The 26801-nt window shown below is 39.2% G+C and overlaps 1 protein-coding gene across 1 annotated transcript; it reads right to left on the reverse strand.

The window, feature by feature from the left end:
• Positions 1-2287: 2287 nt before the first annotated feature.
• Positions 2288-21707, reverse strand: fsd2 (fibronectin type 3 and SPRY domain containing 2). Its single transcript, XM_002939625.5, has 13 exons — positions 21516-21707; positions 16468-17223; positions 15052-15147; positions 14554-14787; positions 13250-13272; positions 12944-13065; positions 10295-10450; positions 8950-9084; positions 7956-8109; positions 6595-6728; positions 5857-5986; positions 4605-4781; positions 2288-3942 (listed from the first exon to the last, which is right to left on the reverse strand). The coding sequence occupies exons 2-13, from the start codon at positions 17176-17178 to the stop codon at positions 3687-3689; spliced, it is 2328 nt and encodes a 775-aa protein (XP_002939671.3). The 5' UTR covers positions 17179-17223; positions 21516-21707; the 3' UTR covers positions 2288-3686.
• Positions 21708-26801: the final 5094 nt, after the last annotated feature.

Here is a 26801-nt window from a genome sequence, read left to right on the forward strand (position 1 = left end):
ATGTAAAAGCATCAGAAAGTACTTTTATGGCAAAATTATAAATAGCATGCAAATACATTGTTATGACAGATGATTAAGGTTTAATTTTTGGTTTCATTATCTCTCTAAGGGCTGTGGCACACGGGGGAGATTAGTCGCCCGCAACAAATCTCCCTTGTCTCCCTGAAATGCCATCCCACCAGCGAAAATATAAATCGCCGGTGGGATGGCAAACGCAGCAATCAATTGGCTTCAATTTCAGGCAGTAGCATTCAGGCAGGGAACAGCTCTCAGCTCAGATTACAGCAGAGAGAGGAGAGAGAGAGAGAGTAGAGGGGGGGGAGAGTAGGAAGGTGCGCAGGCATGTGTTGTGTGCTGAAGGATTTTTCTGAGAGCAGGAAGTCTGACACCAAAGATCATGTATACAAAACAGAAGGAAATAAATGTGGTTTCTTATCACTGAGGACTCAGAGCAGCCATTCTGTAAGTGCTTATGGCTGTATTTATATAGACCTTTCTGATAAAGCTTACTTAGTTTTAACTTTCCTTTTCCTTTAATGAATATTAAGGGTGCGTTTACTAACGATCATTTTCTTTTCTTTCATGATTCGTGTTTTTTTGCCACGGAAAACAAATTTGATTTGTTCACAATCTTTATTTGTTCCTGAATTTTCAATTCGGATCCTTTGATAAATGACTGTCCTTTGTGGAAATGAGTTCTTGGTTTCAAAAAACTCTAAAAACACAAAAACCAGAATGTTGACAAATGCCCCCCTTAGTGTTAACATAACAATAGACTTGTTTTGTGGCTCTCTGTCAGCTGCTGAAGTAGCTTGTCAGCAGTGTCCTTACCTTGTAAGAAAAGGCTTGCTTGGGGTAGCGGTTCAATTCCCACTGCTAGAGCTTCTTGCAGATTGGAGGAGAAAGAAAGTAGATGCATAAAAGTCTCAAACTCTCTACTGATACTATCCTCCTATACAAATCGGCACACATAAGAACAGGCCTGTTTATACTCTGATTACAGGACCTACTTTGTCTGCCAACAGAAAACTTTTCCTATTGCAGACAAGACTGCCGAGTTTCTAATGGAAGGTGTTTGTAGAAACCACATTTCTGGAAAGTGGTGTAACTGCTATATAGCACACTCTCACATGGGGTGGGGGGTGGCCTGCTGTATAGTTTACCTTCCGTTGTCATCCACCAGAAGCCAGAGGGTTAGGAGCTGGATTTTACTGTGGCTGACAACACACAGACAGCCTGAAAATGTTTTATGGCCCAGCCAAATAGTTAAATGCTACTGTTTCTCAACTGTGTGTTATAACAGGGATAGGGACATATTTATTAAAAGGTGAACTCTCACTTTCACTCCTTGATGAAACTGTGGTGAACTCTCTTATTACCCTTTAAAAATATGATAAATTTGTCCCTGCCTGCTGTATTTTTGTAGAGTAGAAGTACGAGATTCTACTACTGAAAGGATACTGTTTTTGCAGTTGGCGCTTGCACTTTATCTTGTGTTTTTTTATGTGTGGGCATGTGTGCCCACACATAGAAGTTTTTGCACCAGGATTTGGTGTTTGTGCTTCCCCAGAGATACTTTTCTGCATGTAGTAATGTTGTAGAATAACTGATGGGTGCCCTGTCATGTTTTGGCTAGTTTTAGCAACTCTAAAGGTGGCCATATACATAGCAATACTGATCTTTTGTGCGACCATTGGTCTCAGGAAAGATTGTTCCCACCCTTCACTGATGTTCATGGCTGAATTGTTAGATATGGAGGTAGAAACAATAGAAATTCCACCTCCACCTGCCAATTCAGCTCTAAACATAGATTTTGCTCGATCAAAATCTTTTAATCTGTGCGATATTGGTCACCTCTTCGAGCCGCCATACATGCACTAAATATTGTACGAAACAAGGTTTTGTACGATAATATTGGTGCGTGTAGGGCCGGCTTTACACTTTGGGTCAAAAAAGTGTATGTCCTGCTGGCCATCCCCTGTGTAACTCTACAAAGGGTCATCACCATCATTTATCTATATAGCACCAGTTACACAATTCAATTTATAAAGGATAATAAGTAGTACAGGGCCCAGTACAAGCATGTTAACTGTAGTGGTTGATATGACCGTGAGTAAAAGTATGGCCATGACAGGTGCAGGTTTTGTAACTCAGGTATTAGCTCAGGTATAGAAATGCCTGCAAAAATGTCCCCTGCCATATCTTTAGTGGAGCTAAACTTCAGTTCTGCCATCATGCCTAAGCCAGCCATTACAGCACTGACCAAACAAAAAAAGATAAATGATACACTATAAATAAAAGCAGTTATGTTTATTTAGTTGAACATACAGTGCCTTGGGGAAGTTTAAACAGACCTTGTCATAAACTGCAATTCTTGTCCTTTAAACATACAAAACATTTACAAATGAACTTTTCATTGTCTGTAGCCTACAATTCTCTCTTATCTGCACCCTCAGTTACTAGTGGCGTCTAATCTGCTGTAGCTTTATTGAGCTACAAGTGTGAGAAAAGAATTTTGCTATTTCCCAATGGTGTACCAAACCGAGGGATGCTTGGTAAAGCTTTGATTCATTTTATTTACAGTACAACTTGGCACAGCATTGTGAGAACAAACTCCACAACCTCCCCTCCCCCCCTCCAAAATACAGCTACATATTACACAATTTTAAGGCCAAAATATTGTACCATGAAAGGGTTGGCTGTAAATCTGGAATTAACATCCAGGGTGACAATATACCAACAATTGCCCCATTTCTACCATTGCTCTAACTAATAACCATATAGGCACTGAATAAATAAAGGGTTAAACTTGGTAGTCTTTTTTAGTAGAGTACATCTTTTCAAGTAGCAGGAAAGTAAAGCAAGCACAAAAAGTAATGATAAAAATATTGTAAAAACAGTAAAATGTACATGAATAGAATTTACGTTACATAGTGTCGTCTGCTGCAAGTAAATGGTTTCCATTCTGATCTAAACCTTACATGGTTTTGCAATATCCGGAAACCAGTTATCCAGAAAGCTCTGAATTAAGGGAAGGCCAGCTCCCATAGACTTTGTTTTAATCAAATAATTCACATTTTTTCTCTCTCTAATAATAAAACAGTAGCTTTTACTTGACTTGAAGATATAATTATTCCTTATTTCAGGCAAAACAAGTTAAGAAGATCCAAAAAACCCTTTATTTGGGAAACTCCAGGTCACAAGCATTCTGAATAACAGGTCCCACACAAGAAAATGTGAAAATACACAGGTTACATCATGTGTATTTTATAAAAAAAGCAGCCCCATTCGTATTTCCAGCAAGAGACTAGACAGAGAGGCAAGTATGGTTTCCAAGCATATTGACTGGTCAGATATCAGGATAATTCAGGAAAGTTATAAGACTCATAGGCCACAGGCCAGCAGCAAATTTTGGTTGCCTTGCCCAGAATGTACCATATCTAGACCAGCTACACAGTGTTTGAATTCTATCATCTTCCAGCCGTCATTCTGCCATGTTTGTATAATTCTAGCTTTGCACAGCACATTCTATAGATTTTTTAAGGCACATGAAGTTTCTGCCCTCGCCCAAGGTCATACAAACTCAGTAAGAGCTAACAAAAGATGTATTTTCTAGAAAGCCAAATGTCTTCACATACTCATCCACCAATCTTTCATTTTATTTAAACATTTACATTTTGTGTTCCTCAAGAAGATAAAAGAACAGACTGGGGAACTGGTATGCCGTTGCGTATCTTTAACCTTCCTGGCTTTTCCAAACCAAAACATGGGTGTACCATGTGACAGAACTGGCAGACAAATGTGAACAGGTGCTGTGCAATGTCCATGTTAAAGAATGACAATTTATCGTTGTCGTAATCCAGCAGGATTCCAATTCGTCTTGGTGGTATTGTAATGCGAGTATCTGGAGAGACTCCACAGTGCAAGAACTCGTATTTGTGCCTGTAAATAAACAAAAAAGTGTTTGTGAAAGTGATTCTAATGGGCAAATGAAATAAACGGTGCAAAGTCTGCTACTGGTCTGTAGCTACTGGTCTGCTACTAGTCACTTTTTTAAAGCAAACATCTAATTTGTGCTATGGCCAACTACACCTGGGCTGATAGTGCCTTTTATTACATATGGGGAGAGGCTTATGCAGTGCCGACTCCAGGTCTGCAGCAGCCCCGATGCTGCCCCTTCTCTCCTGCTCCGTCCTTAGAACTTTAGTCTCTCAGTGGGTCCAGAGGGGGCTGCATCACTAGTGTAGAGTACGCAATAAAAAAACCCGAAAATTCAGCTCTTAAAGTTACCAGAGGCGGCTTTTTGCCACCCCTGGTAACTGGTCACTCACTGCCGCCTGAGGCAAGGTTCTCACCTTGCCTCATGGCAGGAGTGTCCCTGGGCTTATGGTAAATGGGAAGCAAACTGCCAAACTACCTTGAATTCTGTATTTCATTAAAATGGAAAAATTCAGTAATGGGCAATAATCCATTTATACTAATAACAGGCTTCACTGACAGTTGATAAATGCTGGCAGAGTATTTGTTCCATGTGCCTTAAGGCTTAATTGCGAATACTGCAGGCTGGCATTACGACTCATGGAATACTAGCGGAACAGTTTTACCTTGAGGGTGTCAAGATGTGTCGAAGACACCAGGATGTACTGTTTGCTCCAAGTAATCCATTTCTGTTTGTATCCTCATAGGCAACTCCAATCCTGTATTGTGTATTTTCATCTACCTCCACTTCCCAGTAATGCTTCCCCTTAAATGGAATCAGCTTCCCCATAACAGCAATGCACCTGCACAGGTTCAAAATGAAATGCTTTATTATTGCCATAAACACAGTTCTAATGTTCATAGGTTCTATATTACTGGGTTTAATTTTTTTTTTCAGAAATCCCGCCCCCCACAAACATGCAGATATCATACTACAGAAAATCACAAAAATAGCTGAATTTAGGCTATAAATGCCTTACTATAATGCCATTGGTCAATTTACTTCAATGAACTTATGCTTCTCTCTCATAAAGCAATTTTATGGACCTGCCGTTAGCGTGCTTTCTACTGTCGCACTAGGTAGAAAAGTATGAAAGTACCTGTGCCCTTTCCCACTTGGTACAAAGGGTGCACCTGTTATTAGGCCTGAACGTGCACATTTGAGCAATATTAGGGCAGTGTCACACAGAGAGATTAGTCATCCGTAATAAATCTTCACTATTGAAGTTGCCTCGCAAGGAAACTTTGGGTGACTTTGGAAACCCAAAGTGACGCGTATGCCAACCCACCAACAATTTACATTCTTGCCGGGGGGATGGCATGTCGGGGAGGTTAGTCGCCCATAATAGTGAAGATTTATCGCAGGTAACTAATCTTCCCGTGTGCCACTGCCCTTATGCTGAAAACCACCAGGAGGTTTCTCCCAATCAACTGTGACATATTCACGGCAACAGCATAGGCTCAGTTGTTTGGGGATTTTATTTGTCTTCCTCTGGATCAATTTGCAGACTATGTATAAAAACACACAAGGGGGTAACCATAGAAACATATTTGAGTATGCTAATGCCCCACTGGTGGTTATTCGTCCATGACAGTAGGACTACCATGAGCAACTAACCTCCCTGAAAAGCCTTTCCACTGGCAATAAAGAAAATAGCCCTGCAGGAGGGAACTTGAAACTTGTGTGAATACAAAAACAAAGTGATCCATAGCCCTTCCCACTGGTGATTCCCTTTATTGCTGGTGGAAAGGCTTTTTGGGGAGATTAGTTGCCCGCGGTAGCAGAGATTTATTGCAGGCGACTAATCCCCTATGGGGCATTAGCCTTAGCTTCAACTAAAAGTTAAAGGTACATTTCCCCTGTAACAACACACTAACCTAGAGAATTTTTTAGAATAATAAGGTAAATCCACCAGACATTCTTCCTCAGCACAAGAAATTGTAAAGCCATTATCAGTAACAGATAAGAGAGGGTGAGCAGTTTCCTCATCCAGGTGGAAAAAAGTACCTGGAGACACAAAGAGGAGCTTTAATGACATTATTAATAATATATTTTATTTATATAAGCCTAACATACTGTGTGAGCTCTGTTTAATGGGGTTTTTAGCCAAATTTATTAAGCATTAATATTTGGAAAACAGCAGAACATTTCAGCATTTATTAAAAATAAAGCAATTTTAAAAAGAAAACAATAGCATATATATGTAAGCCTATAGATACATGGAGGTGCTATGTGCCAGAAAACTCTCTGCTCAGCATACATATCTCTGGGATGGGCTCTCGCAGAGTTAGTGGAGGAAGGGAGTTGCTGAAGGGAGCATTTATCCATGCTTGTATATATACCACACAGATAGATAAATCTGGCTTGTTTGTTGGTGGGAGTATTTATCCATGCTATTATATAAACCACACAGATAGATATATCTGACTTGTTGTTAGACAGACTTTATGGCACAAGATAAAATGTGAGAGAATGTGCCACAAGTTGCAGGGCATTATGAGAATTCTGCACCCACTTGTACTAAGCAGATGGAACTGTGCTGTTGTTCTGCCAGTAGAGTGTGAGCTGCCCCTTTCTGTGCCTCCCCTCACAGCGCTGATATAATCATACCATACCTGTGGTGCGAATAGAAACAGATTTGCTGCTTTCACTTGGCCCACCCACATTTACCGCTTTGACGCTGATGCTATACGTCTGATTTGGCTGCAGCTGGATTAAAGATTCACAAATGGGAATTCCAACAATAGATCTGTAAGAAAACATTGTAAATTAGGTGACAAGAAAATAAATAGTGGGCCACGACTGCATCTTTGATAACAACACTGCAGAAATTATAGCTTGTGTTCATTCATCTTCTTACATGAAGTGTGTACAGCTTCCCACCCATACCATTTTTCTGTAGCTCACCCCACAGGCTAACATTTAGGTGGGTATAAGTGGGGTGAAGAGGAACTGCTAATCATGGTGCTCAGGTGAAGAGAGCAGAGTAAGGTGTATGTTACATTCAGAGAAGGAGATGTCCTGCAATCATTATTAGTACAGGCAATTGCATTTAATGCATACAGTGCTATGTGCCTGCAGTGACTTGCTCTTGAATACTAAATAGGATGCAAGTGAGGGGCTTACATGAGGATGCATATGTCCCACCCAATGTCCTATGCCTGTAGATGCCTATCCAGTACAAATCTTTGCACCTCTGCCTTTGATCACAAATATTTGCTCCCCATTCCAAAAGAAGTGATTATACTAGAATGCTGGAAACACCAGCGCATTGTGGGAGAAATATGTTGGTTTATACCAGCTTTTTAAATAACTTAGTAAACTAGCCCTGTCATATTTAATACAAAATATCCACTTTCTTGCATGTGGGGGAAGTTTCAAAAGTGGAATAAGTGAAAAATTGGAGTAAATGTGGAGTAAAATGGTATTAATGACAGTTAACCATCAAGCTAACTACTGTAGTTAACTCAGTTTCAGTTGTGTTAGACCACTCTACAAAAAAGTGCATTATTTTAATGTAGAAAAGTTGTAGTTATTGACAATTAGCTAATAATGCTAAACAACTTTACACCAACTTTAAGTTGTCTGACAGATTTCTGTTATTCTGTTATTTAAAGGCGAAGACACAAGGAGCTACTTTGTAGCAGCTACTAAATGCCAGAAAATACTCTGCCATAGACAATACTGAGAATTACCTCTGGTAAAACACATGTACAGACAATTATCAGTTAATGATCAGCATTGTTTGTTTTTATAGCTGTGACAAGTAGCTGCTACTAATAGCTCTGTGTGTCTTCAACCTAAGGACAGTGGTACACGGGGAGATTAGTCACCCCGCAACAAATTGTTTTACCTATATGCATCATAGTCAGCCCCAGCCCCAGTCAATCCCCAGTTCAAACTGCTTTGAGGTAATGGAGCATACTGGCCTACATGATAGGGCCTTACCATGGCAAACACGGGAAAGCATACTCACTCTGTGACAGAATCATCGCTTGTCCCATTGGTCGCTTTGTATATTTCAACAGTGTACGAGTCAACAGGATTTATGTTTCCAGATTCCCAGCAGATTAAGGCTGCATTTTCACAACTTCGGCATTCATTGCTTTTAATGATGGGAGGAGATGGAGCTACAAAAAAAAATCAAGCATGTGGTAGAAGCAATTAAATATACCCCATGCTGTGTTTTTTTATAAAACTAGTGAAATTTTTTTAAAAACTCTGTTTTTAATATAAAAAAGGATATAAAAATCATCATATTGCTATAACATTGTTAGATACTATTCAGTGCACTTTCTGTTTTGATTACTTCACATTCGATCAATAGTGACAGAACAATTTTCATTGCTTTATAAATAGGCTAAAAGTCAACAATATAAAAGCTAAGCCATACACTTGCCTATGTAAAGGAGCAATACTAATGCAAAAATGACGTCTGTCAGGGCAACAGTGGCGGTATATATACTGAAAGCAACAGTGGCGGTATATATACTGAAAACGCTACAAGTGCTAATGTGTATACAATGTGTATAGCTATTCTTTCTCATTAGAGCTAGGAAGAAAGGTGGTAAAAAGCAATTCACTGAAACAACTGTCAATCAGAAAATAGCATAATCACCCTCTTCCTTCCAGTTTGACAATGGTGCCAACATGCATTATAACAAAGAAATATTCTTATTACTGCACTACCTCTATCCCTAACCAGCCTGAGGCAGGATGAAGAAGGCAGAAATCATACCTCAATTACAACTGAAAGGAAGCAGAATATACAGTGTTATATTTAAGCATACAGATTGTTGGATAATATAAGAGTCTGTGTGCAGAAATATTCAGCAAAATATGCATTTTTATTTACACACCACAAAACATTCCTTCTTTGCAGACCAGCTACTGGCTGCAGTTGTATTTACTATGTGAGCTACTGCATGTATGAAAGCCTGCCTGGCTAATATCAAACATAATCTACTCACCTGTCACATACACTGCATTTTCACTTGCGGGGCTGGCCCCTGTGACATTTAAAGCAGTGACCCAGAACTCATACTGAGTGTTAGGCATTAGGTTTGTAACAGTGCAGTAGGTTTCTTTTGATTTTATCATGAACTCTAAAGAGAAGAAAGAAAAATAAAGAGTCATTTGCAGCAACATATGTCAGTTTGAACCCACTGAAGGAAAAGTGATTTGTTATTCATTCAGATATGTAGAACTACTATGAATACAGAATACTGGGATTTATTATTTACACTGTGCTACGTTTCCACTGTTACTGCTCTCTGCATTAGAAATATAGCCCTTAACTGTAATTCACTAACAGATTTGTAACTTGTATTTGGATGCTTATGACACCGGTATATCTAGGCACACAGATCCTGTCTAAATAATCATATATACCTGTGTGTATATACTGCAATGTAGATAATCTTGTATAACAGCATGTTATGCTCAACTTACAGTATATAAATCCATTTTCTGTGCCACAATTCTTTAAAGGATTCCATCTTTTGTTGTTATAGGGGCACAAAGCATTGATGTGTTATATTTACTTAGGAGTACAGCTAAAGGCCATCTGGTCCAAATGCAAAATTTGGGGTAGGAAGCCCACCTCCTTACCGCCTATCTTCTATATCCTTAAAAACCCACTTGTTTCTTAACTCCTAGAACCTACCACAGAACCTGATGTCCAGGGTCCAGTCTAGGAAACATTAGATATAAAATGTGCTAATTGGTATTGGTGTTGTTACATGGCTTTATGGTGGCACAGCCTTGGCCCAATGGAATATTCCCTGGTACACTGGCAGATCATTCTAACCCGAAACCCCACCCCTCTCTCTACCAGCATCCCTTACCCCCTACATTGTGAATTAGCCTGATTATTTGTGTCTTTTATTTGAGATCCTTTAGGTCCCATTTGCAGTCACAGCCTCAATAACTAAGTCCCTGTATTTCCCCTGAGAAATGATTTCATTTCCCAGAAAATTATGCCGTTAGCATAATGTATCTAGAGAACAAATAACTGCCACATTTTAATTCTAAATGGCTCATTACACTTAACAGTTCCCCCTACTGTCCACTGTTTCCTTACTGAGATATAAGATATGAACAAACCATAGGGACCTAATGTTTCTTATACAGCACAGAAAATATCTGTATTGGGTAGCACTGTTCCAATGTGCTGAATTCCTTCATATGCCCTGAGTGGGGGCTTCCTTACATCATTTTATTATCATTATTTGTGTAATCCTGTTATGAATCATGTTTCTATCCAGCAACCTATGTGCCTTATGAGATTTCCTAATGTCCCCTTCAAACACTTACCTTCTTGATCCTCCCCTGGAGCACAGTCACAAACTGGCTTATAGTAAAGCTGGAAACTTTCTACTGTGTCATCAGAGAAGAGGCTCCAGCATACACGCAGTGATGTGGCTGTGGCAGAGTTTGGAGTTTGTGGGTTGATAACAGGAGCAGATGGAGCTGTAACAGAAAGGCGCTGAAGAATTATTACAGACTCGCTTTCCATCACATTTTGTCCTGTACTTTCAATGGGGATATCACTTCATGATGAATGTTTTTATTAAAAAAATGAAAGACACTCTTACTGCAAACCAGCAATGAGCTGCTGCCTTGGAAGTTGTATTTTAAGGTGAAAATGTCAGTAGCTAAGAGCACTAGGAGATACAGGTGCAAGTAAGTATGTAGCACACTGGAAGGTTGTGGGTTTTGTAGGTTTAGTAATGGTTTCTGTGCAACTCCTGGCTTCAAGTAGCATTAAACATTGTGCTAAAACAATGCCATGGATTCCCAATAGCATATGTTCTTCAGGATTAGGAAAGAAATTGCCACTTGCTAAATATTATTTCCAGATAGCTAATAAGCCTCACTTCATTGGTTAGTTTCCATAGCAACCTAGGAAGAAATAATTACATTTTTATTGTAGGCTATACAGCAACTAATTTTGATCTAGATTCAATATCCCCGACATTCCAGTAACATTTTGCCCATTTACAGTATTTATGCTAATTAATATACAACACAGCTATCCTCTAATTTTCTCATAATTATCTCAAAAACGTCAGTACTAAGGCATATCAAAATTTAAATCCTCTGTCTTTATTGAAACCAAGTTCATCTTTATTACAATCCAAAATTTGTTTAATTACTTATAAAACACTGCTGTAAAATGAGTATTACAATTTACCTCCCATGAGCCCTATAGCAAACCATGTGACTAGAGAATGACTCTTCATCCAAACCCTACTGCTATTCCAGGTAGGGATGCACCAAATTCACTTTTCCTGGATTCTGACTCTTCCATGAAGGATTCTGCCAAATTTAGAACCAAATTTGCATATGCAAATGCATATATAATTCAAGGATAAATGATCACCTAATCTAAATTCATATTATTTGAAGGGTTTGGATTCAGTTCAGCAGAATTCCAATCCTGCCAAAAAAAGGTTTTTATTCGACCACATACTGAAACAAATCCAGAATTCAGTGCATCCCTATCTCCAAGCATGGGCAGCCCCAGTTGGTGGGATCCTGGGAGTGAAGGCCAATCCCTATATTGCAGGACTATATACCCCCATATGTTATAAAAGACACAATATTTGCCCAGGTGCAGCAACCAATCCAATTTGCTGTTACACAAGTGACACTAACTGATATTGGTTGCAATAGGTGACAAGACCTCTAGCAAACTTAACATTGTAAACTTAAGATATATATATATTGTATATATATGTAGGGACCCATAGGGTTAAGTGCCCTATGGAGTGATATCCCTACCTCTTCACATAGATCCCTTGTTACTGGGCAGAAGCCTTTGTAACAGTTTATAGTTATGCCTATCCTTTATTGGCCCATATGGTTGTTCACACCCCTTGCAGCCTTATATAGTGTCTAGCAAGGAGGTGTGGCTTCCTCTTTTGCTGCCGGTCTGCTACCTAGTACAACCCTCCATTGAGCCTGGGTGCAGACACAGGCCCCAGTAAGCCATATCATTTTGAAGTAAAGTCGGGGACAGGGCCCCGTGAATGAGTTGAAGTTAATTGCAGGATTAGACTCTGTTATAGCACGCTCTAGGAGTGTGACTCAGTCAGGGCTATTTAGCAAGAGCAGCTGTTGCTCCAACAAAGGAGAATTTAGTGGGTTTAGCATACTCAAGGCTCTGCTGCCTTACTGTAGGGACCACAGTTCAGACACAGGCGTCAGGCTAGTATTAACCCCTGAACTACCATTGGCTGTACGGATCCGGTCCATCTGTGGGACTTCTGGCTAGTATCTCCCATCTATCTTCACTGTGGTGCTGCACTGCTCTGTTACTTTCCAACTGTACCATTCTACCTCAATTGCTGTGAGTATTTACTGATCCTTGTGCTAATAACATCTGTATTAGACAATAAAGAGTTAACCAGTTCATCTGCAAGAGCTCCTGGTGTCCTATTACTTTAACACTTTACAAAGTACCAGTGGGAGTTCTAGTAAAACATCGTTCAGCTTAAACCTTCCACTTAGCGAAGGCCCACTCCTTTGACCGAGAGTCCCAATGTGCCCCATGCTCTAGCCATAGCCTGGCGTTTAAAGTGCTTTTTAGCCGAAAAGGGGTTACATATACTATATTTATACCTTACCCATACAGTGTCTTTGCACAGTATCAATGAAATTGAAGTATAAATTAAATTAAATAATTAGTTAGGACTCACAATGACTGCTGTACTAATCAGATGTAGAAGGCATCTGGGGTCATGTTAGCGCAGTCACTATATAAACAATACTAGGCATAGAACAGCTGTAGATAAACATACACTGTAGAAATGACTCACTTTTAGAACATAGATTAATAAACACTGAAGCAGAAGTGAAGTGAATGTACGCATATATTTAATTGTTAACATTTTAAATACCTTTTTGAGTTCAGAGTTATTTCTAAAAGCTGAAACCCTTTTCTGAAACCGTACTCATTACCTGGAACTGTGTGAATGGATTCCAGGAGGTTTTCCACTTCAGTGAAATCTATGTGCGTGTTTTCATATTCTGCATTAGTAGAAATATTTAAATTTATATCTGTGTTGAAGTAGTCATTCAGTCTGCAAATAGCAAGATGAAGAAAAGAGATTTAAGTATCTTCCTGCACTATGAATAAGAGGAATGGTCACACTCAGCTTTTGGTTAATGAGGCACACAAAGAAAGCTTAATTCTGTCAGTGTGACCCACAAACATGCAAATAAAGATCATGCATAGCCACATAAAAATGAAACACATCCTACTACCTGCTGGTTGTGTGTAATGCAGTCTGCAGGCGGGAGAAATGAACAAAATATGTAATAATTAGTGCTTTCAGCTTGGGTTATGAAATGTTAATATACTAGGAAGCTTTAAGATATTTGTTTTTAAAGTCTTTTAAAAATGTCTTTATCTAATATTGCCTAGTACATGACAACTCATATGCCATATGTTACCACCTTACATATGTCTGCTGTCTAGGCTGCTTTTGTTCTGACTATGCCTTAATTGTTATAAGATGATACCCTTGCTGCTAGGCCACACCCATAACCAGGTCCGTTGTTACAAAATTTTTAACTCAAGACTAGGGGGCACATTTACTAATCCACGAATCCGAATCTGAATGGAAAAATTTGGATTGGAAACGAACATTTTGCGACTTTTTCGTATTTTTTGCAATTTTTTTGTTGCCATTATGACTTTTTCGTAAATTGTCGTGACTTTTTCGTAGCCGTTACGACTTGCGCGAATTGTCGCGACTTTTTCGTAGCCGTTACGATTTGCTCGTATATTGTAGCGACTTTTTCGTATTGAGCGCTCGTAAACGGCGGGCAAACCTTTCAGACTTTGCATGATTTTGGAAGCCTCCCATAGGACTCAATGGCACTCTGCAGCTCCAACCTGGCCCAAGGAAAGTCACAATAATGAAGCTTGAATGAATCAGAAACTTTCGTACTCGGCGCGCCGGCTACGAAAAAGTCGCGACAATTTGCGCAAGTCGTAACGCTATGAAAAAGCCGCGACAATTTGCGAAAAAGTCGTAACGGCTACGAAAAAGTCGCGACAATTTACGAAACAAATCGCAAAATACCGATCATTGCGAAAAAAATGCATTCGGACGCTTTTCGGACGTTCGTGGATTAGTAAATGTGCCCCTAACTTCAGTTGACTTCGGAAAAACAAAGCTTCACATATGTTTTCCCACCAGTGATTTACATTATTTCCAGTGGGATAGCATTTGCAGGAGAATAGTCGCCTGCAGTAGCGAAGATTTATCATGGATAACTAATCTCCTCATGTGCCTGTACCCTTAAAATAATTCAGGCAAAAACAAAATGAAAAGAATTTATAGGTCAGTGCTCCTTTTATGCTTCATTTTAAATGACATCTGAAGCTCCAAAAAGGATTATGCTAGATGTCTGGTACCTCATCCATAGGCTGCACCAGGATCTAAATAGTGCATAATTGTTTCTGCTAATAACTGTAAACTAGCTGAAGTTTTAAAATTTTGGTAGCCCTTTAGATTGGACATATCAAAAGCCTTTCTTTACACTGCTTTTAAAGTTCTTACTTTTACAAAGGTAGCTTTGTCCTTTTCTTTAAATAACCCTTGGATTGTCTCCATCAGGTCTTTGGAGGTGTCAAGGCTCTTCCCACAGTCAATGAGCTGCTCAAACAATGATTCCAGTTTCAGTTTCTTTTCCTCCCCCAGAGTCTGCAACTTTTCTTCATGCTTTGTATTAAGCATATCCATAACTTCAGTGTAGTGCATCTCAGCATTCTGCTCTTGTCTTGTAAAATTTTCCTGCAAGATCAGATATAAGTATGATACTGTATTGTAGGTAGAATATAGTTCACTCTAATGTTACACAGTAAATACTTTTAGATGGCTTACACCTACAATTGACCTATTCATTTTATCAAAAATTGATCTACAACCTTTTACTTCAATTGTTGTACCTTTCATAGAACTAAATATTAGATTAGTGGTGGATAAATGTTGCAAGTGTGCATGTGTTTTCCATATATATTTGTTTTCATCCATGAGTCAACTTTTCAGATTGCTTACCTCTACTGTAATGTATATCTCCTCTAGGTGATTTGCAAAGTTCTCCATCTGCACAATTTGCTCCTCCAGTTTGCTCATGTTTTTACGCATCTCTTCCTAAGATGAAAAAATATTAAAGCAAAGGAATAGCGTTCCATCTTAATATAACTCCCTAATCATTCATTTAACCACTTCACTTGAACACCTTTAAAGTGATACTGACACTAAAAAATGACTCCTCAAAATATGAATCTACATAAAAAGTTGCCTATAGGTCATGTTGATTGATTTTCGCTGAGAGATTTGCTTTTGTAAATAATTGTTACTTGAAGTTCCTAAACCTGACTGTTTTGCCAACCTGTCTGTCCCTCCTCACCCTGTCAGTTACAGCTTCTAATGCTAACGGCCTCCTGCTGCACAAATATGGCAGCCCCCTCAGAGGAACATGGGGGATCAGACAGGTAATATAAAAGCATTGGGCAAATACTTTTATGGCAAAAATGAAGGTCATGCAAAGACAATGTGGTTATGATAGATGTAAAAAAAAGTTTAATTTCTGGTGTCAGTATCTCTTTAAGATTTTTCTAGAGCTGAACTGATTCTCATCTACAACCTATAGGGGCACATTTACTAATCCACGAATCTGAATAGGAAAAATTCGGATTGGAAACGAACATTTTGCGACTTTTTCGTAAATTGTCGCGACTTTTTCGTAGCCGTTACAACTTGCACGAATTGTCGCGACTTTTTGTAGCCGTTACGATTTGCTCGTATATTGTCGCGACTTTTTCGTATTGAGCGCTCGTAAACGTCGGGCAAAACTTTCAGTCTTTGCATGATTTTGGAAGCCTCCCATAGGACTCAATGGCACTCTGCCGCTCCAACCTGGCCCAAGGAAAGTCTCCCATAGGACTCAATGGCACTCTGCAGCTCCAACCTGGCCCAAGGAAAGTCACGATACTGAAGCTTGAATGAATCCGAAACTTTCGTACTCGGCGCGACGGCTACGAAAAATTTACTAAAAAATCGCAAAATACCGATCATTACGAAAAAAACGCATTCGGATGCTTTTCGGACGTTCATGGATTAGTAAATGTGCCCCATAGTGTTCCCCAATTTTCTAAAACATCTCTTTATGGCAGCATGCCTAATTTATTACTATTTATCTATTATTTATTTCATAACAAACCAATTACCAATTGAATTTCACTGCTTTAACCACTTTTTCCACTAAAGTTCACTATGTCAATGTTACACCTCTTTCACCTTCTTGTATAAAACTGTAAGCTGTAACTATCAGCGTTACAATTTTGTATTGCTTTTAATACTTACTTTGTATGGTTTGTTGAAGATACCCTACTCTTATTTAAGAGAAATGTGTTTATATAAATATGTTTATAAATTGATAATAGTAACACCCCCTTTATTTATTCTTACTTTCTTTTGTTCAACAGCAGCGGTTATGCCCATGACCTCATGATCCTTGTGTACACCAAACAGCTTGTCAAAAGCTTTAACTGGGGTTTTGCATGTGATACAGTAAATGTCAGGGATATAATTTTCTTCAGAATCTACGCATCCTCCATCTTTTTCTGGTGCTTTAGTTTGATGATGTCCAAGCTGACCACTTTCATTGGAAAGATGGCTGCCATTCTCATCCAGCACACTACTTTTAGGGGAACTGTTCTCTGTCTTTGTGCCTGTTTCTGTATTTTGGTTTTGGCTTATTTTATTAGAGGTCTCAATACTTTTATTTCGTTTGAGCAATTTTTTTTCTCTTTTGGGGGCAGTGGGTTTATGAAAAATTGTTTCTGGGTTTTTGTAAGGCACGCTTGTTAAAAACGGTTGTTCATCTTTTTCTTTATCATCAGAAATTCCATACTGTTTGGCCAAGTGATCCACTTCCTTTTGCAGATCTGAATGGATTTGTTCAGCAGTAGTAGACAAATCTTGCTTTGCAATGTGTGGCTTTTTTTCCTCAGAAAGTTCCTGTTTAGGAAAGATGGTCAGTTTGTCTGGAGAATCATACAAATCTGTGTGATAAAAAGTCAGGCTCTCTGATTTCTCTTTTGTAGACTCATCCTGTCCTTCTGCCTCTTCCACAATTGTGTCCAAGTCCTCTGGGATATCCAGTTTATTAGCATCCATTGGTCACAAAGTTATTCTCGTAGTTAGATTCTACTTTGGCAAAGCCTGTTAAATAATAAATTAAACAATGTTTAAACAACAAAGGGAAAACTATGTACAAAGTATTATTTACATTATCAGTGCTAATACTTGAACATTTATTTATTTTATGGTAATTAAATATATATATATATATATATATAGTGCAGTGAGGATCACCTCACTGATTTAGAGGTGCTAGAGGTGTTTTTCCCACTAAATTTATTTCACAAAACTAGACTCACTGTGGAAAGAGAGAAAATATCATCCCTCTGAAATGCAAAACATTTTTGGATTTCTATTTGCATATAATGAGACAATAAATAGACTAAACATCATCCTTCACTATAAGGGCCTTGGTAGATGGGGAGATTAGTCGCCCGCGACAAATCTCCCTTGTTGCAAGCGACAAATCTCTCCAATATGCCATCCCACCAGCTTGAATGTAAATTACCTTAGGGATGGCATATGCAGTGCCACGATTTCCCGAAATCGTGGAAGTTGCCCTGAGAGGAAACTTCCGCAGTTTCGGGAAATCGTTGCGCTGCATATGCCATCCCACCGGCGATTTACATTCAAGCCAGTGGGATGGCATATCGGGGAAATTAGTCGCCCGCAACAAGGGAGATTTGTCGCAGTCGACTAATCTCCGCGTCTACCACAGCCCTAAAGATGTAATAGATTGGTAGGAGAAGGACCCGGTAGTTGGAGAAGATAAGCTAATATTCTGACACTGCTGGCCAAGAAGGAGAGCTCTGTTATGGCTGTGGAAACAGTAGAAATCCATCCCACACCAGAGAGAAAAGAGACACAGGAAAGTAGATATAATCAAAAGATACAGTCAAGATCAGGAAAGGGCAAGGACAGAAAGTCTCTAAATAAGCAAAACATTATAATCAAGAAGATAGTGCTTTTGGGTCCTCACTTACAGTATACCCCCTCCTCCTTTAGAAGTACCCACCGAGCATGTGACTTAAAAGAAAGGTGACAATGTTTTTCAGCAGCCCAGTTTTTACAAGAAGACAAAGCCTGGTGTTACTGAAATTTCAAACCAGTTATTTAGCATCAGGGACATCAACTTTGAAATAAAAGGAAGAACAGAAGATTTAGGCTTTAGACATATAAAAATATGAACAATCCATACACTTCTCATGAAAATTATTGTGGGAAAACTCAGCCACATGAAAAAGCTCCTCACAATGATCTTGATTCTTGGAATAAAACAAAAATACGTTCAAGAAGCTGGGAGGCTGGTATGTTTTTTCAGGATGACTGTTTCTTGAGGAACAGCCGCACAACTGCATATTGATTCTCAGCTTAGAAAAGACTCCCAAAAACAAGACAAATTTCTTTACATTAAAATTCTATTACTGTAGTGTTCCTTATCTGTTCTATTCATGCATTATTTAAATGTGCAATATGCAAGAAATTATACATACATAATATAAATTGATATAAATAAAACTATACATACATTTTCTGATAAATATTTGGGCAAGTTCAGATGCAGGAGTAAGTTTCTTTTGAGAATGAAAAGCCTATTAATGAAAATCTTAGACATGATGGACCAAAAGCAATCAGGAATAGTAAGAGGATGAAGACAACAAAGCACCAAATGGTAAAGCAGTCCAGGCCACCCTGGGTAATAAACACAGGAAGCAGATTCTGCGATGATCGAAAGACGATCCATTTATTTTTTTCCATGAAGATCTATTTGCTAGAAGTTTATAAAACGGTAGACCCCTTGAAGATGTAGTTTTGAAAATATATTTTTCAGTTGAATCATCTCCACCTATTTAGGCTCAATTCAACAGGTATTGAGGAGCTCTGGCACCAGCAGAGACCCAATACAACTCAGGGTGATATAAGAGATGGAAAGGTGGATATAACCCAAACCATGTACTCAAGGCCAACCCCAGGTCAGAGCAGAAAAAAAAAACTATGCAGATCAGTTGAGAGAAAAAGCAGAGTAGCAGGAAGAGTTTTAGTAGATCCTCTAAACAGAAGTTTGAGCAACAGGTAAGGTTATAAATATACCCTTTAGAAGGCAAAACATGAGGAAACAGAGAATCAAAAGGATCAAAGGTATCAAGAGTATCAAAATGCACACACAACAGTGTTCCAACAATGACACAACAGTGAGTTAAAGGAATCCAAGCACAAGCCTGCCAGAGTGGGGCCTTCACAATACCCTTGAAATATAATAAATAGGATTTTTTTACACAACAGATTGTGCGGTAATCTGCAGCAGTAACAATCATTCAATAAGTAAATGACCACTGTAATAAGCAAATCTTAGAATAAGGGCTCTGGTACACGGGGAGATTAGTCGCCCGCGACAAATCTCCCTGTTTGCGGGCGACTAATCTCCCCGAAATGCCAATTTCCCTGACGCGATTTCCCTGAAATCGTGGAAGTTGCCTTGAGAGGAAACTTCCACGATTTCAGGGAAATCGCGTATGTCATCCCACCGCCGATTTACATTTTCGCCGGTGGGATGGCATTTCGGGGAGATTAGTCGCCCGCGAACAGGGAGATTTGTGTGCCAGAGCCCTAACCTGTAAAATATATCCTTACTTGTTAAATAGACTATCGATAATTAATTGCGCTAATTGCGCTATAGATAACATGTATAGGTCATTCAGGCAAAGCACAGCATTTCAGGGGCATAACTAGTCCTTAGGAGCCATTTAGAACTGCAAGCACAGTTGTACTCCCTTTTTTCCACACTGAGTTGCACATTAAACCCAATTCATTAAGGTACTTTCTTCAAAATACTCTTCTTGCACGTCCATATAGTTGTGCCCAACATATAGATGTGCCACTGCACTTGCAGACATACTTGACCCATATTAAAGTGGTGCACTTCACCAGAGTGCCAGGTGTCAAAATATAAAATATAGCTCATCTAAGCAGTGTATATCTTATTGTAACTGTATGTATGCAGCACAATCTCTGACTATAATATACAGTAGTTGTTTGGGTGACACCAAATTCTATATTATGAAAATTTTATCTGACTTTATAGCTTCTCTTTCATCAGAACATAGAATGGGCTTTGCAGTTTAGGCTTGATCAATATGATCCCATTTAAAAGACATAGTAATAGTAATGTAATAGTTAAAACAAATTCTATATCAAATCTTGGGTTGCAAAAGTAGATACTGTGACATACACTGCAGGTAAAACTAATCCTATATAAAAAGGTAACTTGTAGGGTATACAATAAATACTATATATTTGCCATCCATAGACTGGGCCTTTCAGCAACCAGATTAAACATGGCAGAATTGTTACATGATCCTCATAAGAAATAACGTAGAAATAAAATAAAGGCCCCCATACACGGGCCGACTATAGCTGCCGATATCGTTCCCTTGGACCGATTCGGCAGCTAATCGGCCCGTGTATGGGCAGAACAGAGCAGCCTGGCCGACCGAGATCTGGCCTGAAATTGGCCAGATCTCGATCGGCCAGGTTAGAAAATCCAGTCGGATCGGGGACCGCATCGGCTCGTTGATGCCGTCCCCGAACCGACTGCCCCATAAACTCAAATGTTATTTTTTTTTAAGTCCCTTGCTACCCGATATCGCCACCCGTAGGTGGGGATATAGGGTGAAGATCCGCTCGCTTGGCGACATCGCCAAGCGAGCGGATCTTATAGTGTATGGGCACCTTGACTGTAGTTAGGGCATTAGTTGCTCTTTATAAAAATATAAAGCCATAATTCAGAACTGATTGGAATTCAAATACAGGCCACACAGTGTTACACAAATCTGTGTAACACTGTGTAATTAATGCACTTTTCAGCAGCAAGCACTGCACTGCTCTCTCTCAGTGGCTTTGTTTAAGTATTTATGGTTACATGTTTTACACCTTTGGTGGGGGTGCACACTGAGATTGAGAGTTGAATCTGTAACCCTGGACAGCACAGTTACCTTCACTGATTGTGTTACACAAATCGAACAACACAGAATAGCCCAAGACAACTTTTTAAAATATTATATGCTGAAATTTCAATATATAAGATTCTGTTGGTTAGACACAAGAGAAACAGTTCTCACACTTACATAATCATATGTAACCGGAAAATGTTACAGAGCGTAAATCAATAAAGGACTGTAAAATTATGAGCTAAAATTAGACCTCTGGATTCTGACATATTTTTTCACAGGCCAGCCAATAATAACAGTAATTTTACTAGATTTTACTAGAGAGGGTTATCAAACTATAGTAAGTCATTATTGTACAGTAAATTACACACACAGGCTGAAGTAGCCTGGGACACACAAAGATACATGGTACTTGTGAAGATTTACCTGCTGATCCAGATTCTACGCTGCTGATAAAATATATAATCACATACAGTAGATTCGCCGATGTGTCCCTGGGACTGAGGCTTGAAAAGGCCAGCAGTAATTTTAGACAAAGTGCCCTGAAATACTAATGTCCATGCAGTGAGAGAGACTGACAAATATAGAATCTCCCCCAGCTGTCCTTCCCCTGCTAACCCTGCTCATGTATCAGAGGGAAGAAGCAGAGATTTGTGCCCGGGAATGTCTCAAACATGTCAGAGCAAGAGCTGGACAAATGCAAGCTGTTACATATATTTAACACACACACACACACATATATATATATATATCTATAAAGATTTCCTATGGCAGCACCACTGAAGTAGTAAATCCATGGCAGTAGAGGTAATCAACACCCTTAAATCATATAGAGAGTGCAACAAAGCATTACTGTTATTCTTTGCACAAAATCACACAACAGTAATAAACAAGCTCCAGACGTTAAAGTTTCTGAAGAATCCACTCCCTTTATCAAGTTGCAAATGTCTGATTAGCCTACCAAAGCTTCATAGCACGTCAAGTCACATATTACAGTCACATGATATAGATATTATACAGAAAAAACTTAGGTCCCATTGTAGTCTACAGACCAGCACACACTGAGTATCATTTAATAGATCCCAAAAGGGGAGGAAATTACAGCATGTAAAAAAAAAAGAATTTCTATATAAATATAGAAAAAAAACAGGGACGCTGCCATGAGGCAAGTAAGAAATTTGCCTCAGACTGCAATGCCCCAGTAATTACCAGGAGTGGCAAAATCTGCTCCTGGTAATCTTATAAGCCTAATTTCCTACTTATTGCACTAGAAATTCAGCTCTTATAGTGCAATTGCACTCTAGCAATCTGGCACCCCAAAGACTACTTCCAGTGCAAGAAAGGTAATTGCTGGGGGGTGAAGGTGGGGGCAGCATCTCAAGACCCATCTCAGAAAGGCTCATGTCATAGAATCACCCCTGAAATAAACAGAACAAAAAAAAAATTGAAGAAATAAATACCTCTGCATTTAAGTATGTTTGTACAGTCACCAACTTGTTGTCACTTTGCAACCTATTCCAGCACAACAAACAAAATTTAACAATAGATCTATGTTGTAAAATCTGACTGATCACATACTTGTAGTTTTGCTTGGATATATACAAGGCCACAGGGGCATCGTATAAAATAGCCAGATTGATCAATATTACTAACATTGACTACGATTATTGAACATTGTAATGCAATTTACATTGTGTGCAAGACCCATATTTGAAATTTTCTCAGAGATCCTAAAACCATAAGGGCAGTGGCAGGTGGCAAAAATAACATGTGGCAGAAATATCACAACAGCTTGCTCCTAGATCATATGCTGCTTTATTTTCTGAAATGCAGTCTGCAACAAATCTTTGTTACCGCGGGCGAATAATCTCCCCCAATGCCATCCCACCGGCAAGAATGTAAATCGCAGGTGGGATGGCATACGCGTGGCTAAGATTTCACGAAGTTGCCCGATGTTTCCTTGAAAGGCAACTTTGGGAAATCGTAGCAACGTGTATGCCATCCCAACTGCGATTTACATTCTTGCCGGTGGGATGGCATTGCAGGGAGATTAGTCACCCGCGATATTGAAGATTTGTTGCGCGCCGACTGATCTCCCTGTGTGCCACTGCCCTTGCTCTCGCTCATTTGGGTAGAGGAGATGCAGGCCTCACTAGATTATTCCTCAAAGTACATGGTCTTTTGTAAGAGACCAGGGAACAGATTGGAACTCTGGAATTTGACAATATGTCCTTTGTACCACATGCCAATGTTTTCTAATGGATCATGCTATAGTCTAATTATATTATTGTTAGTGACAAACGCCACTCTCAGATTCACCCTCCTTTGACCTATGCCAGGAACCTTAAAATCTCTTCTCTTTGTACACTTTAAAAGGATTTTCAATATTCTAAATCTAAACTTTGTCTGCTGTTGCCAGAAACATAATGGCCACTTTAGGCTGACACGTAACCCCTAGATTTTTATAAAAATGCAATCTGGCCTTCTCTCCATTGTAACATTATGAACAACTCTTCATCTGGTGAACCTGGAAGTGTAGTTTTACTTGCCTCTATAGCAATCAAGTCGCCTAATATGTTAGATGCCAGTGTGCACAAATAGCCGCAAGCCTTCAAAACCGAGTGCAGAGACTGGTGGCTCCCTTCACTAAAAAGTTACTCCAGTAAAAATGTTCCTAAGAATAAGAATTGTTAAATTGTGAGATGGATTGAACTGCTGGGAATCATTCTGGAGTCCTCAAGTTCGGTCTATAATAAATCTATCCCTGCGAGTGCATGTGATCCACAAAGTAACAGCAACCTTCCCAGGCAGACTGCATTTCAGAAAATAAAGCAGCATATGATCTAGGAGCAAGCTGTTGTGATATTTCTGCCACATGTTATTTTTGCCACCTGTCAAAGAAGGAGAAAATGTTCTCATATTCTTAATTGACAGTTCAGTCTAATCTCTCAACTCTGCTTTGTCATTGGCAAAGAACAGTAATGAGTATACTGAAAATGATTTCCCAGTCAAAGTATAGACATCGGGGTGCTGTGTAGATTGTCACTTAATAAGGCTTGGTTTTGTGCTGTTTATTCTGTTAATGCAAACTAATTGTATTTCCATAAAGGAGCATTTACTATTATGCTGTATCAGCACAGAGATGAGATGCTTAATTATATTTTACAATTGGAATAAGTTAAAACCCTGACATTTTAGAAATAGAGCATACAGTACATTTGGAATCTGCTGCTTGTACTTTTTCTAAATAAGATTTTGCATACAAGGTTACAACTTGGATTTGCCAGATCAGGTCTGCAAACTGTCGATTTCATAACTAATGAAAAATATTAAAGAACAAGGCAGATGTGGGTATATTAAGTTGAAATCACTGTTTTATTAATATATGCAAGGTTAATAGTGGTGTCTGTTCCAGAGATGCAGGACCTACCTTTGTTGCTCTTACTGGCACCTAAGTAGCCCCAATCCACTGTTTATACTTACATTAAAATATTTTATTTAACCATCATTTCTATGAAACATATATATATATATATATATATATATATATTATTTGGAAGTCTGTGTAGTGTTGTTGAAATCATCTAAGTTCAAATGAGGACAAAGAAAAGCAAAGCCTCCAATTTAGAAACTGCAGAACTATAAAAAAAACAAACAAAAAACCAACATATAGGGGCTGATGTGTGCAATGAACAATGATTTTCTCAGAAACACCTTGCACCACCCTGGGAACAAGCATACATAGGAAAAGGAAAGGTTAATCACTGGAATTGCAAATTTGTTAGGCACCCCCACTGATTATAATGGCTCAGACACCAGCAGGCATTCCACTTTGCTAAATACAGTGCCAGTCCAAGATAGTATTATAGTGAGAGCTAATATCCTTTCTCCTGCCTGGGGATCTTCACTCTGGCATAGGGCTGTGTACATGTGCAGTACTGTAAAAGCTTACACAGGCCGCAAGGGATCTCTGGGAAATGAAAATAGATGACGGTGCAGAGTTCACAAATAATGGTCCAGAGTGTTTTTCAGCAGAGGAGCAAGACTTTCCTCATACAGGGTCAGACTGGGGGTGTGTGGGCTCATAGGGGCTGCCACCCAGGGGCAAATGCCCGTCCCCGAAGGGGCCCCATCCATTCCACGAGCTTGCATAAGCACATGCGACCTGGGAAGGGAGGGCAGCTGGGATCGGGTCTGGGCCAGTGGGGCCGGGGATTAATGGGTTTTTTTCCTGGTGTCCCGCCCACCCAGTCTAACCCTGTCCTAATACATTTAAGTATTGCTATACAGCGAAATTTCAATTTTACAAACCCTGATTTTAAGTTCTTCCACATTTTACACCATTATTTTGTGGTCCCACCAATATAAAATGCATAATACGTTTTCCTGATTTTACATTTTCGCAGATTTTACATAATTATTTCTGGTCCCCTGAAAGACCAGAAAGAAAAGATTAGTAGTTATGGGGTAGACTCACCATACAGTGTAGGAGGTCCATGTACACATGCCCCAGACCATTTGCTTAAGGGAAGTTAATCATACAGGCTTCATACAATCATCAGGCTTGCACAAACTGCACCAGCATAACATAAATAATGCAATTTCAAACAAGTTGTATGTAAAGGAAAAAAACACAAAAACATCCCAACACATAAACCATAAATACACATTTTCTGACTTAGGGGCACTTAAGCATAGGATGTACCTAAGATTAAGTGGGTGGAAGCCTGCTGTTTTTTTTTTTTAAAAAAAGCATGATTTCCTCATACCACTCAACATTTGAATTTTCACACAAGAGACAATGGGCCTGTGGAAGGCTGTTTGGGCCTCTGTGTACTTGATATATCAGGGCCTGTTTCAAATCTCAGTCCAATCTTACATGCCTACATGCAACCCAGTTTTGCCAGGATACGCCTTTCATCTGCCCAAACTAGTAATGCCCCACCCATTTTCGGTCATTATTGTCCCACGAATATCGGAACCAAGGAACTTTCTAAATTACACTGTTTACATAGCAAATAATTCACTCTACCATTTACATTTTTTTCTTGAACCAACAAATTAATTTTTTTTAAGTTGTAATATTGGTGTGTAGGCAGCCATCTCAGTGCATTGTGCCTGAGTCTGAGCTTTGCTTTCAGATAACCTATTGTTTCTCCTGCTCCCATGTAACTGGAAGAGCCACAAGCTGGACTTCGATATCTAACATTTGAGTGCTATTCTGATATCTACTGGGAGCTGCTATCTTGCTCCCTTCCCATTATTCTGCTGATTGGCTGCTGGGAGGGGGTGATATTACTCCAACTTGCAGCTCAGCAGTAAAGTGTGACTGAAGTTTATCACAGCACAGGTCACATGACTGTGGCACCTTGGGAAATGAAGAATATGGCTAGCCCCATGTGAAATTTCAAAATGAAATATAAAAAAATCTGTTTTTGAAAATCAGATTTTAATGCAGGATTCTGCTGGACAAGCTCTGTTAACTGATGTGGTTTCAAATGAGTGACCATGACAGTGTTGCTTTATGATTTGTTGGCCTCTATATAAAAATTATAAAGCTTAGTCACACACTGCCTTTGGTAAACAATCGCACCTTTGCTGTGCTTTTTATTCTCTTTATTTTAATGTCTAAATATTTATATTAGAACAGCTCAGGTCTTGTTTAAAAAGACCCTTATTACACACGTTCATCTTTCCCGCCCTCCGACACGT

This window comes from Xenopus tropicalis, chromosome 3, assembly GCF_000004195.4.
Source record: "Xenopus tropicalis strain Nigerian chromosome 3, UCB_Xtro_10.0, whole genome shotgun sequence".
In the NCBI taxonomy this organism is placed as follows: Eukaryota; Metazoa; Chordata; class Amphibia; order Anura; family Pipidae; genus Xenopus; species Xenopus tropicalis.

Bases quoted from the DNA above. Each gene is read 5' to 3' on its own strand.
- fsd2 (XM_002939625.5), bottom strand. From the start codon at position 17,178: ATGGATGCTAATAAACTGGATATCCCAGAGGACTTGGACACAATTGTG. The intron at 6,729-7,955 runs GTGAGTATGCTT...GTTTTCTTACAG, and splicing joins AGCGATGATTCTGTCACAGA to ATCTATTGTTGGAATTCCCA. The intron at 4,782-5,856 runs GTTAGTGTGTTG...GAACCTGTGCAG, and splicing joins TATTCTAAAAAATTCTCTAG to GTGCATTGCTGTTATGGGGA.